General features: G+C 45.0%; 1 protein-coding gene across 1 annotated transcript; it reads right to left on the reverse strand.

The window, feature by feature from the left end:
• Positions 1-9,606: 9,606 nt before the first annotated feature.
• LOC139232989 (probable G-protein coupled receptor 139) lies at positions 9,607-13,526 on the reverse strand. The gene is made up of 2 exons (XM_070863487.1): positions 13,430-13,526; positions 9,607-10,502 (listed from the first exon to the last, which is right to left on the reverse strand). The coding sequence occupies exons 1-2, from the start codon at positions 13,524-13,526 to the stop codon at positions 9,607-9,609; spliced, it is 993 nt and encodes a 330-aa protein (XP_070719588.1).
• Between the last annotated feature and the right edge of the window lie 2,885 nt (positions 13,527-16,411).

Below are 16,411 nucleotides of genomic sequence, written 5' to 3' on the forward strand. Positions count from 1 at the left end.
GAGTTCCGGGGAAGATGGGCACAAATTTGGGAGGCGAGATTTCTGGATTTCGAAGCACTGTGAGACCTCATTTTTGTTCCGACCTAAATGTAAAATCTCACAAGAATTTATATTGAACTAATTTGCCTATTACACGCCCATTGTGCAAGTTTTGTGCAGTTTGGACCTTCCTTATCTGGAACTGCCTTATCCAGCACCACCCATCGTCCGGCATGATCCTGGTGGCCGGGGCCTCGTCAACACTCAGTCTGCCGGGGGCCCACTGACACTCAGCGCGCCAGGGGCCCACTGACACTCAGCCCGCTGGGGACCGCTGACACTCAGTCCACCGGAGGCCCGCCGATACTTCCGGCCCACCCGAGGCACGGACCTCCGCCCCCCCACCCCTCGAGGCAAAGCAGGAGCGTTGCCCCCGGCCTTCATACATTGCAACAAATTGTATACACCCAGATGGAGATATAACACAAGCATCACCTGCGCACATGCACCTCACTTTCCTTCCCCCTCTCTTTCGTCTCCCCACCTCTATCCCTTCCCCTTCTCGCTCCACGGCGCTTGGCCGAGAAGCTCCTCAGGCGGTGCCTCATTGGAGGGAATGAAGGCAGATGTGTTAGTTGAATGGGTACAGGAGCGGGGGCTCCCGAGGGGGCAACATTCTCTGATGCAGCAGCAGGATCTTGGTCCTTGCTCGCATCTGTCGTTTGCAGTGGAACCTCGGGGTGGAGTGCCGCGCTCTGGGACCACTGGGAGAGCTGTGGCAGCAGTGTTCCTAGCTATCACATCCAGGGACTTCGCCATGCATGGAATGCACTCGGACATGGTGCCCTCAAAGCTTCGATGAGCTGGTCACCAATGTCTACAGTCCTCCTGGCCAACTGAACCATCTCTCCGCTGTCATGTCACGCTCATGGAACTGATCTGCCTTGTCCACGAGGCGTCCATGGGGTAGGCGCCGTCCTGGGGACAATTGGGGTGCCCTATGGAGAGGTGCTTGGCGCCGATACCTCCAGAGTGGAGGCGGGAATGACCGGAGGACCAATAGATGGCCTTGGGGTGGAATGGGTCCTTGAGCGTGACGATGCAGGTACTTCGAAGTCCGCGCACTCATCCGTCGAGAACAGACCCAGAGAATTGATGGGCGACAATTGGAGCTCCCCAGCACCAGATATCATCGGATCATCCGCCGACTCCTGCCCCGCACCCCCACCTTTTGGCCTCTGTGGCCTTGCCTGGGGCCACGCTGCTGTCTGAGCTGCAAGACACAAATGATTTGTTAGAGGAGAAAGGGGTGCTCGGGTGACAAGGTGAATCCAGCGCTACACATAGCATGTGCACGACAAAAGCACCACCACTCTCAAAATCATCACAGACATCACAGTTCATGACCATCAACACATTGTGGATTGCAATGATTTTCATTAGGCCAGCATTATTTCTATGATACTTTTAGAAATCATCTATCATATATGATTGTTCGGATATGAGTTGGTGTGGCATCTATTGACTTTACATCACGCAATGGTGTAAGCTTTTCTCACATGGCATCACTTCAGGGTCTGCAGATGTATCTGTGGCTGTCCGGGGATGCTTCCCCACGAGTGCTAGCACTTGCTCCTCCATGTCAGTGATGTCGCTGGGGACTGGTGGCCCCCCACCTGTTCGGCTCTGCATGGACCTCATCATCGATAGCTTCTGCTGTAAAAGGTGACAGGACGACATGGCATGATATCATTGTGTGATATCATTGCTAGGTACTGTCACAGAGACTGATACAACACATAACCGACATACATAATCATGATTATTATGATTTTATCATTCTTTACCTAAAGACATACACCATGACCGCAGGCTTTGAGTAAAACATTGCTGGTAAAAGTGCAAGACCTGAGAACTGCTGAAAGTCACTCATGACTGTCACAAATCAAATTATATAAATACAGAAGTACATGTAAATCAATGTAATACTTACTCTTGCGGATCCCACAAGGTCATTCCATCATTTGTGGCATTGGTTGTCCTCACAAACCTCGTTGGTCACCGACGAGACCACCTCTGCTATCTCGGTTCATATCCTCTGGTAGGGCTTTGGGGTGGGCTTCCCACAACCTCCCTGTGTCAAATCACCCCAGTGTAACTCGACCTCCTGCATGAGGGAGACATTTGCCTCATCTGAGTACCTCCTGGCTCTTTTGCAGCCTCCAATGTGCTCCTCTCCCACCTCATTGCTCTCTCCAACGTCAGTCTCCACAGCATGCTGTGATGCCTCCTCCTCTCTCTCCATTATAGGCCAAATTCGGTCAAATATGTGGCTGATTAAAGCTACTTTTTTTTTGCCTACTTGCTGTGAAGCTCTAAAGTCTCCCTCCTTCCTCCCAAAGCAGCCACACCACACCCAGCCATGCCTTCAGCCCCTCTGAGCTCCCCCTCTCTCTGTCTCCTCTTCTGCGCATGTCATGGTGACCTTTGACCTCCAATATCGCGGAAATCGAGGGTTGCCATGCCGTTGCTAAGGACGGCCACACTTTATGGCAGAAGATCAAAAAAATGTAACGCTACTGCCAATTTGATATCGCTCACGGTAACACACATTTTCAAAATGTAAACTCGGTGTTTTGAGAATGGGCGAGAAGCCGGTGATCTGAAAACCCTTTTTACTGCCCGCACCAGAAATAACGCCCATTTTTGGGCAATAAGCTCAAACATGGAGGTTCTAGACCATAGACCTTTATCGCCTCTCAGCAGGTGGTGAATCTTTGGAATTCTCTCCCCCAGAGGGCTGCGGAGGCTCAGTGTTTGAGCATATACAAGACAGAGATCGATACATTTTTCAATATTAAATGAATCAAGGGACATGGGGATAGTGCAGGAAAGTGGAGTTGATGGAGAAGATCAGCCATAATCTCATTAAATGGCGGAGCAGGCTCGAGGGGCCGAATGGCCTACTCCTGCTCCTAATTCTTATGTTCTTATAATGCCTTGTAATGCCATGGAATATTGTTGCCTCTCTCTGTTCGAGATGATCATCGCTTGACACTCGTGTGTTGCAAATGTTGCCATAGAATCGTAGGAACTTACAGGACAGAGGATGCCATTCGACCCGTCGTGCCTGTACTGGCTCTTTGACAGATCAGTCATGTTTAATCCCCCCCCCACAACGACACCCACACCCCACCCTGATTGCTTCCGTGTCTTCATAAGTTCCTCATCAACCCACACCTATATCCAAAGAATGTTTGAAATTATTCATGGATTTAGCTTTTCAATAGAGCGTTCCAGATCCGAACAAGTTATGAGTGAAAAAATATCTCCTGGTCTCCTTGCTCGATATTTTGCCAATGATTTTACATCTGTGACCTTTGGTTATTGCCCCACTCCAGAGGGATTGGTTTTGCTTTATCTACTCTATCAACACCTCGCATCAGCTTGAAAACCTTTATTATGTCACCTGCTAAACTTACCTGTTTAAATGAGCTTAGTCCTAATGTTTCCAACCTCTCCCCATAACTGAAGTCCTCCATTCCTGGTAACATCCTGGTAATCCTCCGCTGTACACTTTCTAAGGTCTTTGCATCTTTCCTCAAATGTGTTGCCCAGAATTGTCCAATATTCTCCAGGTGAGGCCAAACCAGTGATTTATAAAGTCCTAGCCTGATCTCTTTGCTTTTACTATGTCACTAATCAAAAAAAAGAAATGCATTCATGATAAACACCTTAGCGACTTGGCTAGTACTTAGACCATAGCCGGATGCTGTCTGGGACATGCCGCAGGCAGCAATGTACTGTTTCATTATCTGATAAATTGTGACTGGAGCAGGACACTGTGCCATTATCAGTTAACAGCCCCACTGCTGACCGTATGATGGAGAGGTGGTCATTGATGAAGTAGCTGAAGATAGCTCGGCCGAGTACACTACCCTGTGGAACTCCTGCAGCGATGTCCTGCATTGAAGATGATTGGCCTATAAAAGCACAATGCATTAATTTGTGTTAGTTATGACTCCAATCATTGGTTAACTTTTACAAGAGCTCCTTTGTGCCACACTCGCCCAAAAGCTGCCTTAATGCCAAGGGCTGTTACTCTCATCTCACTTCTGAATTTGAGGCGTGGTGTCCGTGTTTGAACAAAGGCTGTGATAAGGTATGGAGTCTGGTGGTTCAGACGGAAGGCAAACTAAGCATCGGTGAGCAGGTCAGTGGGGCACACGTGCCGTTTGACAGCAGGAGCGATGGGTCGTTCCATCACTTTGCTGATAATTGAGAGTAGGTAGACAAGGCCATCATTAGTCGGGCTGGATATGTCCAGCAGTACCTCTGTTACTGTTTTGTTGTGTGGTTGTGGGAGTGCATCAATTGGAAACAATTGTGACTTTGACTTCAGCTCAGCCTCGAGTTGATCGAGAGGGGAATAACCCCAGCAACCCACGTTACCGCTGGGTGATCCGAGTCAACTTGCAACCAACAGAAACGTTCGTCTGTTTGCGAGATTAATTCTCTGATTTATTAAAGTGACTTACTTCAGTGTTGGTAAACGAATCAGATGTCGATCTTCAGTTTTGTGAATGTTTCCGCGTTCAGTGACAGAACAGACCAGGTGCAGATCAATGTGCCTTCTCCTCAATCGCAGTGAATACACGTTAACGCCGACTTCAGAACAGCCACATCTTAATGTGAAGGTTTCCGCTCATCCTGATGGCAGCTTATTCCATCCCACATCTGAAACTGTCGGCTTACCTGTGGGATAGGTAGTAGGATCCCCAAGTCCTTGGTAATAGTTCTGCACAGCTGAAGAGGAGAAATTCAACATATTGCTCGGATGATACTCTGTTATAAATTATCATGGGGTTATAAATTATCGGGGACGGTTCAACCGCACCGTCCCCGAAAAAAAAATCTGTGTATTCCATTATTTTATGGCGGAGGAGTGGGGAAATCCAACATAATTTATTACCAAAGCTTTACTCACAGTCTTGTTACTGTACGTCAGTAACTGACCATCTTGGTGAAGCCAAACACTAAACTGAACAGAATGTGGTTAAGCTCTCTGAGGGAGGTGAAGGGAAAGCTGGTCGTTCTCCTCTTCCCTCAGTGTCAGACAGATCCCTCGGCAGGTTCAGCTTTAGTTTAAGAATACACGTTTCCAAACGTTTCCTCCTTCATGATTCTGAAATTCCAGGCATGGAATAGATGGGATCCCTAATGATTAGAGCTTGAGTAAAAATGATTTTGTGTGAAACATAGAAACATAGAAACATAGAAAATAGGTATAGGAGTAGGCTATTTTGCCCTTCGAGCCTGCACCACCATTCAGTAAGATCATGGCTGATCATTCTCTCAGTACCCCTTTCCTGCTTTCTCTCCATACACCTTGATCCCCTTAGCCATAAGGGCCATATCTAACTCCCTCTTGAATATATCCAATGAACTGGCATCAACAACTCTCTGCAGCAGGGAATTCCACAGGTTAACAGGTGAAAGTTGGATACATGGGATGGGAGATACTTTCTCCAATCCAGGGAACATGGCATGGAAGATACTTTCTGCAATCCAGGGTGCATGGGATAGGTGTTACTTTCTGCAATCCAGGGCATATGGGATGGGAGATACTTTCTGAAATCTAGTGTAGGTAAGAAATAGGAGCAGGAGTAGGCCATACGGCCCCTCGAGCCTGCGCTGCCATTTAATACGATCATGGCTGATCCGATCATGGATTAGGTCCACTTTCCTGCCCAGTCCCCATAACTCCATACTGCCTTATCAGTTAAGAAACTGTCTAACTCTGTCTTAATTTATTCAATGACCCAGCTTCCACAGCTCTTTGAGGCAGCGAATTCCACAGATTTACAACACTCTGATGGAAGAAATGCCTCCTCATCTCAGTTTTAAATGGGTGACCCCATTTTCTAAAATTAGACCCCCGAGTTCTAGTCTCCCCTATCAGTGGAAACATTCTCTCTGCATCCACCTTGTCAAGTCCTCTCATAATCATATACATGTTTAAATAAGATCACGACTCATTCTTCTGAATTCCAATGAATAGAGGCCCAACCTTCTCAACGTTTCCTCATAAGTCAACCCCCTCATCCCTGGAATCAACCTAGTGAACCTTTTCTGAACTGCCTTCAAAGCAAGTATATCCTTTCTTAAATATGGAAACCAAAACTGCATGCAGTATTCCAGGTGTGGCCTTACCAATACCCCGTATAACTGTAACAAAGCTTCCCTGCTTTTATACTACATCCTCTTTGCAATAAAGGCCAAGTTTCCATTGGCCTTCCTGATCAAATGCTGGACCTGCATACTAACCTTTTGTGTTTCATGCACCAGGCACCCACAGGTCCCGCGTTACTGCAGCCATTTGCAATTTTTCTCCATTTAAATAAAAATTTGCTCTTCGATTTTTTCTGCCAAAGTGCGTAACCTCACACTTTCCAACATTATACTCCATCTGCCAAATTGTGTACATGGGATGGGGAGATATTTCTGCAATCCAAGCTACATGCAATGGGGAGATACTTTCTGCAACCCAGGCTGCACAGAATTGGGAGATACATTCTGCAATCCAAGGTACATGGAATGGGGAGATACTTTCTGCAATCCAGAGTACATGATATGGGAAAATATTTCTGAAAACAAAGTACATGGGATGGGAGATACTGTCTGCCATCCAGTGTACATAGAATGGGGAGATACTTTCTGCAATCCAGGGTACATGGAATGGGGAGATACTTTCTGCATCCACTCCATGAGGATCGGAGCTGGACCAATGTTGCTAACAATTTACATAAATGCATTAGAATCTGGAATCAGAAGTACCATCTCATTATTAGGCACAAATTTAGAGGTACAGTTAATGAGCTCAGCCGGAAAGGAAGATATTGGATTTCAGCCTTTCCAGGCAGTGGTATATTCTCAGCACAACTTTAAGTTGGCATCTGCAATTCTTACTTTGCTGCTTCAAGCAATGTGAGTCAGTTTACAATACCCCTGTGTTTGGATAATGCTTTGAAGCCTGCATTGGAATAGCGATCAGCGGTCCGGCTCTGAATGGGTTAAGTGTTTGCATCATTCTCTTCCCATTTTAGTTAAGGTATTAGCTGTGGTCGCCCTCTCGCCTCTGAGTCAAGAGATCGCGGGTTCAAGTCTCATTGCAGAGACACCTTCGCTCAATGTTCTCGACTGATACTTCAGGGCACTACTGAAGGAGTGCCGCATCGTTGAAGGTTCTATCTTTTGATGAGATGCTTATTCTCTCTCAGGTGGAAGTAAACGATTCCATGGCAGTTGGACTTAAATGTTGGGGCTATGATTAAGAAATTTGCAGATGACGCTATAATAGGCTGAGTGGTTGATAAGTAAGATGAAATTTGAGGACTGCAGGAAGATATCAATGTACTGGTCAGCTGGGCAGAACAGTGGCAAATGGAATTCAATCCAGATAAGTGTGAGATAATGCATTGGGGGAAGTCCAACACTTCAAGGAAGTATATATTAAATGGTACGTCACTGAAAGGTGTAGAGGCACAAAGGAACCTTGGAGCGCAGGTCCACAGATACCTGAAAGTAGCAGGTCAGGCAGATAAGGTGGTAAAGAATGCATATGAAATACTTGCCTTTACAAGTTGAGTCATGAAATACAAGAGCAAGGGGATCATGCTGGAACTGTATAAAACACTGGTTAGGCTGCGGCTGGAGTACTGTGTGTATTTCTGGTCGCCATATTACAGGAAAGATGTGATTGCACTGGACAGGGTGCAGAGGAGATTTACAAGAAGGTTGTCTGGATTGGAGGGTTTTGGCTATCAGAAAAGATTGGAGATGCTGGGTCTGTTTTCTTTGGAACAGAGGAGTCTGAGGGAAGATCTTATTGAGGTGTATAAAATTATGAGGTGCCTGGATAGAGTGGCTAGGAAGGACCTGTTTCCCTTGGCAGACGTTTCAAGAACCAGGGAGCATAGATTTAAAGTAATTGGGGGAGCTTAAGAGGAGATATGAGGGGAAATGTTTTCACCCAGAGAGTGGTGGTGGTCTGGAACTCACTGCCTGAAATGATAATGGAGGTAGAAACCCTCACCCTATTTAACAGATACTTGGATGAGCACTTAAAGTGCCGTAACCTACAGGGCTATGGAGCAAGAGCTGGAAGGTGGAATTAGGCTGTTTAGCTCTTGGTCGGCCACGCAGACACGATGGGCCGAAATGTCCTCCTTCCGTGCTGTAAATTTCTATGAGTCTATGATTCTGTTACAGCTCTATAGTTTTTGTACTTCGCAGCAATATACCCACGTTAATTTCTTCTCCCTCCCTCTGACTGTTTGAGTGTCTATAGTACACTCCCAGTAGTGTGATTGTCCCATAATTGTTCTTCAATTCAACCCATCTGACCTCGTTTGATGACCCCTCTAACGTATCATCCCTTCTCTCAGCTGTAATTGTTTCTTTAATTAATATTGCGAACCTCCTCCCCCCACTCCTTTTTTACTCCACTTTCTATCCCATCTGAAAACCCTGAAACCAGGAATGTTGAACTGCCACACCTGCCCTTCTTTCAGCCATATCGTAATAGCGATAATATCGTACTCCCAAGTGTCTATCTGTGCTCTCCGATGATCTGCTTTATCCTCTATAATCCTTACATTGAGGTATATACTATTTAATATTGCCAAATTCCCTTATGTTCTATTTTCCAGCCCGTTTCCTCTGTCTTTCAAATTCATTTTCTACCTTTCGGCTGCCCAATTCCAGCTTTGCTTCTCTCCCCATTGAATCTATTCTCCACTTCCCATCCCCCTGCAAAGCTAGTTTAATCCATCCTCAACTGCACGAGCAAACGAGGATACTGGTCCCGACTCTGTTGAGGTGCAATCCACCTGGCTTGTAGGGGTCCCACTTCCCCTAGAAACGGTCCCAATGCCTCAGGAATCTAAAGCTCTCCAGCATCAGTGATGTCTCCAAGCTTGCAAAGCAGCGAAATATATTGAAGAAGTTTCACAGGCAGCAAAGCAGGAAATAAAAATCAGCTTTTATCATTGACTTTTTACAGAGAGTCAAATAAATTGCGAAACAACACGGTTAAGGTAGAAGGTGAAATGTCATTAAAAAAATAATAATATTTTAAAAATCTAATAAATTTTATCATTTTGGAGAAATTTGAAATTCCACAAATGTAAAATTAGTTTTCAAGACCAGAATGATTGTTCAGTATTAGTTATTATGCAGAACACCATTAAAAACCCATTTACACCTCATTGAACAAGACTTAACTTCTTACGGGTTTTTTTAAACAGCAATATTTGAGCAGAAAAGGGGATGTTTTTGTCAATTCAATTGATTTCACTGATTGTCAACAGTGGGGAGTTCCACAGCACAGTCTATGGCGGAGCAGGGAATGACGGACCACAACTCAATGAATTTGGCGTTTATCTGCACATGCAATAAACCCTGCCTTTATTATCCGTTTCAGAGGGGTAATGACGGCCAAGACTGACAGTCTCACCTTCGTTAGAAGTGCAAAAATCTTGGCCAAAGATTCAAATGAACCGGACAGTGGATTCTATAGAATATTGAACAGAAATACATGATAATGTTACGAAATATTAGGGCTTCTCATCGAATTATTCTGACCATCATTGCAAGGGGATATTCCATTCCGTTCCTCAACTCCTCTCTGAATTTCCTCTGGGTCACTGCATAAACAACAGTGTTTGTGCAACAACTCAGGAGCTGGAGCATGAAGCCAATTTCTGTTACAAATGTGGGCAGAGAAACAGGGTATCCCAAGTAATCCAATCGTCTCAATATAGAACAGACCATGAACACCACCCATAACAGGATGAAATTCCCCGAAATAACAAACAGTACAATCATCGATTTCCTTCGGTTCTCCATCTCTGGGTCACTGGGGCTCTCGCCACTACTCCGACCCCGGAGTCTACTGCGAGCTCTGCTGGACACTAAAATATGTCTGACCGTTAAAGCATTGAACAGTAGAATCAAAAGAAATGGAATAAATGGCGTTAAAACATAATGCATTAATTCAACGACTGTCCAGACCAGTGAGCGAGATACACTGAATGACACGCGGCAAAACCAGGGATTGTTCGAAAGCCAATATTGACTTGTATACAGGAAATAGCAGAAAATGTTCTTCAAAATGCTCAGCACAGTCACTGTTCCTAGAACCACTGCCGCTGTTTGCTCCTTGCAATATTTAAATTTCAGCTTCTGGCAACAAATGGCCACAAATCGATCAAAGGTGAAAGTGACGGTGAACCAGACAGAACAATCTGTAGCGGCATGAAGTAGGACAGCGTGAATGTTACATACTCTAAAGTCCCACACAAATGTGAATAGTTCCTGATAAACTATAGGAATCTGCCTCAGTATCAGATCGATGATCACGACCAATAGATCCGCCGCTGCCATGGCCACCAGGTAGCGAGCGACACATTTGGAGAGACCGCACTTTCCCCGAGACAGGATCACAATCGTCACCATGTTAACTGCGAGCAGGAGGAAAATATGGAAATGATTCACTCAACACCAGGCACTTACGGTACTTTAATTTGTTTCAAGCAAGGTCATGGAGAAGGTCTACAGTGTGGTCTGGACAGAATGGTCTTAAACAGAGTTCTTATAAACAGAGTGTTAAAGTTCGCAATTTAGAGACAATGGGAATTTCGTGCAGAGGGGAAAGTGATGCTTTTTGCCTCCAGTTCTTGTAGTGATTTCTATTGCAGCTAAATATATAATTAATCCACCTATAACTTTAGCTAGATCTAGTAATTGGCTAAAACTATCCTATACGTTAAGTTTGTCAACGACATACATTTTAATTACTTTCATAAATCAAACAAGGATATATATGGTTGGCAGTCCAAGTAGTGTACCAGAAGTGCAGGATGTGAGAGTTTGTGCAGAGCATCGTGATCCCGAAAGACTATGCCTGCAGTAAGTGTCCGCATCTGGAGCAATTTTAGGTCAGAGTTGTTGAACTGGAGTCCGAGGGGCAGACATTGTGAGTCATCAGCGAGCGGGAGATTTATTTGGTCACTTTGATGCAGGAGGTAGTGACAACCCTCACGTCAGGGAGTAATACAAGTGTGGTTAGTGGCCAGGGACAAGAGGGTGTTACTGCGATTAAAGTGCAGTCTTGGAGGAGCCACGGCATTTGCACTTATCCAACATGTATGAGGTTCTTCTGCTAGTGTTGATGAAGGCAATGTCTGTGTGGTTTATGAGCAAACTGACCATGGCACCATGCTGCAGGAAGCCATTGAAGAGGGGGGAGTGAAAATGAATGTGTTAGGGGTCAGTATAGTCAGGGGGTTAGATACTGTTCCTTGCAGCTGTGACCATGAAGTCCGAAGGCTGTCTTGCCTGCCCAATGTCAGGGTTGAAGATATCTCCTTATGAAAGGAGTAGAATTTGAATTCGAAGAGAGCGTCCATTTGTCATGGTCCACGGAGCTATAACTAGGAATTATGTCCTGCTGATAGATTATGGAGCTAGGATCCAAATTATAATGCAGAAAGTCCAAAGTAACAGTCTCTGGATTTTGAAAAGTGGCGGCGGTTTCTGCTTCTACCAAACTTGTAGGTAGCCTGCTCCAGACCCCCACAAGCCTCTGGGTGAAAAGGTTCCCCTGAAGTCCCCTCTAATCCTTCAACCAATGACTTTAAATCTATGCCACCTTATTATTGACCTCGCTGCGAAGAGAAACAGATCATTTCTACCCTCATGATCATCCTAGGTAGTCCCTCGGAGGCAAGGAATACTTGCTTCCACTCTAACAATGAGTCCTTAGGGGGCTGAACAGTCCAATACGAGAACCACAGTCCCTGTCACAGGTAGGACAGGTAGTCACTGAAGGAAAGGGTGGGTGGGACGGGTTTGCAGAACGCTCCTTCCACTACCTGCGCTTGATATCTGCATGCTCTTGGCGATGAGACTCGAGGTGCTCAGCGCCCTCCCAGATGCACTTAGGGCGGTCTTTGGCCAGGGACTCCCAGGTATCAGTGTCCATGCTATCTCGGCCCTCATAATGTTATGCACCCAAATTAAGTCTCCCTTCAACCTCCTCTGTTACAAACAGAACAACCAGCGTATCTAATTTTTATTCACAGCCAACATTCTCCAGTGCTAGCAACATCCTCGTAAAGCTCCTCTGTCGCTTGCCAGTACATCTTTCCTGTAATGTGGGGCTACACATGTACGCAGTACTCTCGCTGCAGCTTAACTAGTGTTTCATACATTTTGAGCATAACCTCCCTGCTCTTATATTCTCTTCATTGGCTAAAACAGGAAAGTATCCCATATGACTTCTTAACTACCATATCGACCTGTCCTGCTACCTTCAGGAATCTGCAAACATGCACTCCAAGATCCCTCTGTTCCTTACTGGAGAAATATCACCATCGATGCCTCCTCAAGATCCTGCAAATGCCCTGGAAGGATAGACGCATCAACAGCAGTATTCTCAATCAGGCCAACATCCCCAGCATCAAAGCAATGTCCACACTTGACCAGCTCTGTTGGGTGGGCCACATTGTCCGCAGGCCCGACACACGACTCCCAAATCAAACGTTCTGCTCGGAACTTATATATGGCAAGTGAGCCCCAGGTGGGCAGAGTAAGCGTTTCAAGGACACCCTCAAGGCTTCATTGATAAAGTGAAACATCTCCACCAACACCTGCGACTCCCTGGCCAAAGACTGCCTGAAGTGGAGGAAGAGCATCCGGGAAGGCGCTGAGCAACTTGAGTCTCGTTGCCGAGAGCATGCAGAAAGCAAGTGCAGACAGCGAAAGGAGGGTGTGGCAAACCAGTCTCCCCACCCACCCTTTCCTTCAACGACTGTCTGCCCCATCTGTGACAGAGACTGTAATTCCCATATTGGAATGTTCAGTCACCTGAGAACTCACTTTTTGGGTGAAAGCAGGTCTTCCACACTTTCGAGAGTCTGCCTATGATGATGATGGTTCATCAGTCTTTCGCAGTATTTTGCCATTGAAGGTTTATTCGTTTGCCTTGTTAGCCCGCCACAAATGCATTACCTCACATTTCTCTGATTGAACTCCATTCGCCACTATTCTGCCCACCAGCCCATTGATATCTTCCTGCAGTCGACAGCTTTCTTCCTCACTATCAATCACATGGACATATTTTGTATCATCTGCAAACTTCATAATCATGACCCCTAACATTGAGGTTTAAATCATTGATATACACAAACACACACAAAAGAGACAGAAAGTTCCTTTCTCGATGTAGGGAACCCCAAGGCGTTTACAGCCAACAAAGTATTTTTGAAGTGCAGTCGCTGCTGTAATGTGTGGAAATTAATAAATTAACGAGCTGGACACACGGACTAAGAAATAATATACTGTTAATCTCCAGCTGCCGATGTTTCAGCTGCAGGTAACCACTTACCCGGGACACCAACCGCTGCTAGGATTGGGTAGTAAATCTTTTCTATATCATTAATCGCCCAGAGAATCTTGAGATTGATCAGAAAACCAAGAGACATCTTTCCCTTTCGGCATTAATCGATGATTCGATGGTTGGTGTTGTTGCTGCGAGCAATTCTCCGATTGCCACAATGAGAAGATTTCCCTTATTTATAGGAGTGAGAATCTATCCAGTCAGAAAATCATGTCCCCTGCTGCCTGGATGTAATTGCAGTCACTGAACAAACAGATGATGGCAAAAAGTTGAATAACTAGATCCTTAATATCAACAGCAGCGGAATTCCCAATCAGATACAGTTCCACAGACAAAGGTAAATGCTGCACCTTCATAGATTCGGTCAGGTCTCACAATCTTAAAAGAATTTCCACAGCTGCCTGTTATTACTTAAAGTGCAAGGAGACAATTGGATGCTCCAGTGTCATTGATCGTAAAGCCTGGCAAACGTGTCCTCTTTTCTCGGGGGACAACTGATAAAGAACATCAGCAAAAAACAAACTTATGAATTTGAATAATACTGTTCCCAGTAGTCGGCACATCTTCCAGTCCCTGAAGAAAGAAAAAAAGAAAGAAAGAAAGAAAGAAAGAAAGAAAGAAACAAATAAACAAACAAACAAACAAACAAACAAACAAATAAACAACGAAACAACTGTTACAGTGTGGGCACTTCAAATCCCCTGGGAGGACAGATGCACCAACGTCAGTGTTCTCGATCAGGCCAGCATCGAAGCACTGACCACACTGGACCAGGTCCGTTGAGTGGGTCACATTGTTTGCATGCCTGACCTCAGACTCCCAAAGCAAGTGCTCTACTCCGAAATCCTACATGGCAATTGAGCCCCAGGTGGGCAGAGGAAATGCTTCAAGGATACCTTCAAAGCCTCCTTGATAAAATGCAACATCCCCACCAACACCTGGGAGTCCCTGGCCAAAGACCAGCCTAAGGGGAGGAAGAGCATCTGGGAGGGTGCTGAGCACCTCGTGTCTCGTCACCGAGAGCATGCAGAAAACAAGTGCAGACAGCAGAAGGTGCGTGCGACAAACCAGACTCCTCGCCCACCCTTTCCTTTATCCACTATCTGTCCCACCTGTGACAGAGACTGTAATTCCCGTATTGGACTGTTCAGTCACCTAAGAACTCACTCTTAGGGTGGAAGCAAGTCTTCCTCGATTTCGAGTGATTGCCTATGATGATGAAGATGACTTCTACTATTTAAAATAACATTTACTAACAGGGAGAGCGAATTGAGACCAGCGTATCAAGTGTTTGAACTCCACCATTCCACCGCCACATTTCAGGTAATTAATAATATGAGACAGGTATTATCTCAAGAGGCGTGAATCATTTATAGCCAATTCCTAACTGGTGATATTGCGTATTCCTGATTCCACACTCTGCCTCTCTCTCTGTCTTCTGACCGATTGCGTCGTATTTTACCTATTTCTAAACCTGACCGACCAAAGCTCGCCTTTCCCAATCTGCTCGTGCATGTGTTACTTTGGCTGCAGAGAATCTGTTGTTTGACTAACTTTATAACCACAACTTGACCACTTAACCGAGCACTGAATTATTGCCCAATGAACACAGACAAAGGTGAGGTCTTTGGTAACAATAATAAGAAGGTCACATATTATTTAGAAAGTAGGAAGCTAAATTGGGTTGAAGAGCAAAGGGATTTCGGAGTGCCAATACCCTAATCACTAAAAGTAGCGAGACAGGTCAATAAAGCCATAAAAAATGAAACCAAGCACTAGGATTTATTTCGAGAGGGATAGAAATGAGAAGTAGAGTAGTTATGTGAAACTTCTACTGAACACTTGAAGAACACTGCACAATTCAGGTCACCATGTTATAATAAGGATACCAAGGCACTAGAAAGGGTTCAAAAAGATTTACAAGTATGACACCAGAAATGTGAAGTTGTACGTATCAGGAAAGGATGACCACACTGAGTCTCTTTGCTCTTGAAAGGAGAAAGCTGAGCGCTGATCTGATAGAGGTCTTTAAAATGACGCGAGATTTTAACAGAGTAGACACAGTGACAGTGTTTACGCTTGTGGAGAAGAGCAAAAAACATATGCAATCAATATAAGATAGTCGGCAAGAAATCAAATTGGTAATTATACTGCCTCTGCATATTGGTTTACCCAAAGTGCATCACTTGGCCACATTCACAATTATCCGAATTGAATTGTCTCAGCCATGCACCTGTTAATTTCACATATGTCCCCCTTAAGTCTGCTACAATCCTGCTCACTATTTACTAGGTTGCCAAGTTTTGTATCATCCTCAAACTTCAATGTTTTGCATTCCCTATACTTAAGTTCAGTTCATTTATATATAACAAGAAATGATCTCAATACCAACCTCTAAGCCACTGCATAGTTAGAAAACATCCGTTCACCACTACTGGCTGCCTCCTATCCCTTAGCCAATTACGTACCAAGTTACCACCACTCCTTTAATGCCCCGTGCTCCTATTTCCCAATAAGTCCTTGATACGCTGCCTTCTAAAATGCCTTTTGAAAGTGCATATATACAACATCTAAACACTACCTTCATCAACCCTCCCTGTTAGTTCATCAAGTAACTCCATTAGGTTCATCAGACACGATTTGCCTGTAACAAATCCATGCTGGTTGTCCCTTATTAACCCATGTTTCTCCGAGTGAGAATTAACTTTGTCCTTGCGAATAGTCTAGTCATTTTCTGACCACTGGCAATAGATGAATTGGCCAATAGTTACCAATTTGATCTCTCTTCTTTTTTTAAACAGGGTTGCAACATTTGCAATTGCCCTGTCCTCTGGCACCACTTCCATATCCAAGGAGGATTGAATGATTGTGGTCAGAGCTTTTACTATTTCCACCCTCGCTTCTCTCAGCAACCTTGGATGCATATTATTTGGACCAGTGATTTGTTAACTTTGAGTGATGCCAAACTAT

The sequence above is a fragment of the Pristiophorus japonicus genome, chromosome 20 (assembly GCF_044704955.1).
Source record: "Pristiophorus japonicus isolate sPriJap1 chromosome 20, sPriJap1.hap1, whole genome shotgun sequence".
Lineage (NCBI taxonomy): Eukaryota > Metazoa > Chordata > Chondrichthyes > Pristiophoridae > Pristiophorus > Pristiophorus japonicus.

Bases quoted from the DNA above. Each gene is read 5' to 3' on its own strand.
- LOC139232989 (XM_070863487.1), bottom strand. From the start codon at position 13,526: ATGTCTCTTGGTTTTCTGATCAATCTCAAGATTCTCTGGGCGATTAAT. The intron at 10,503-13,429 runs GTAAGTGGTTAC...TCCTGCTCGCAG, and splicing joins AGCAGCGGTTGGTGTCCCGG to TTAACATGGTGACGATTGTG.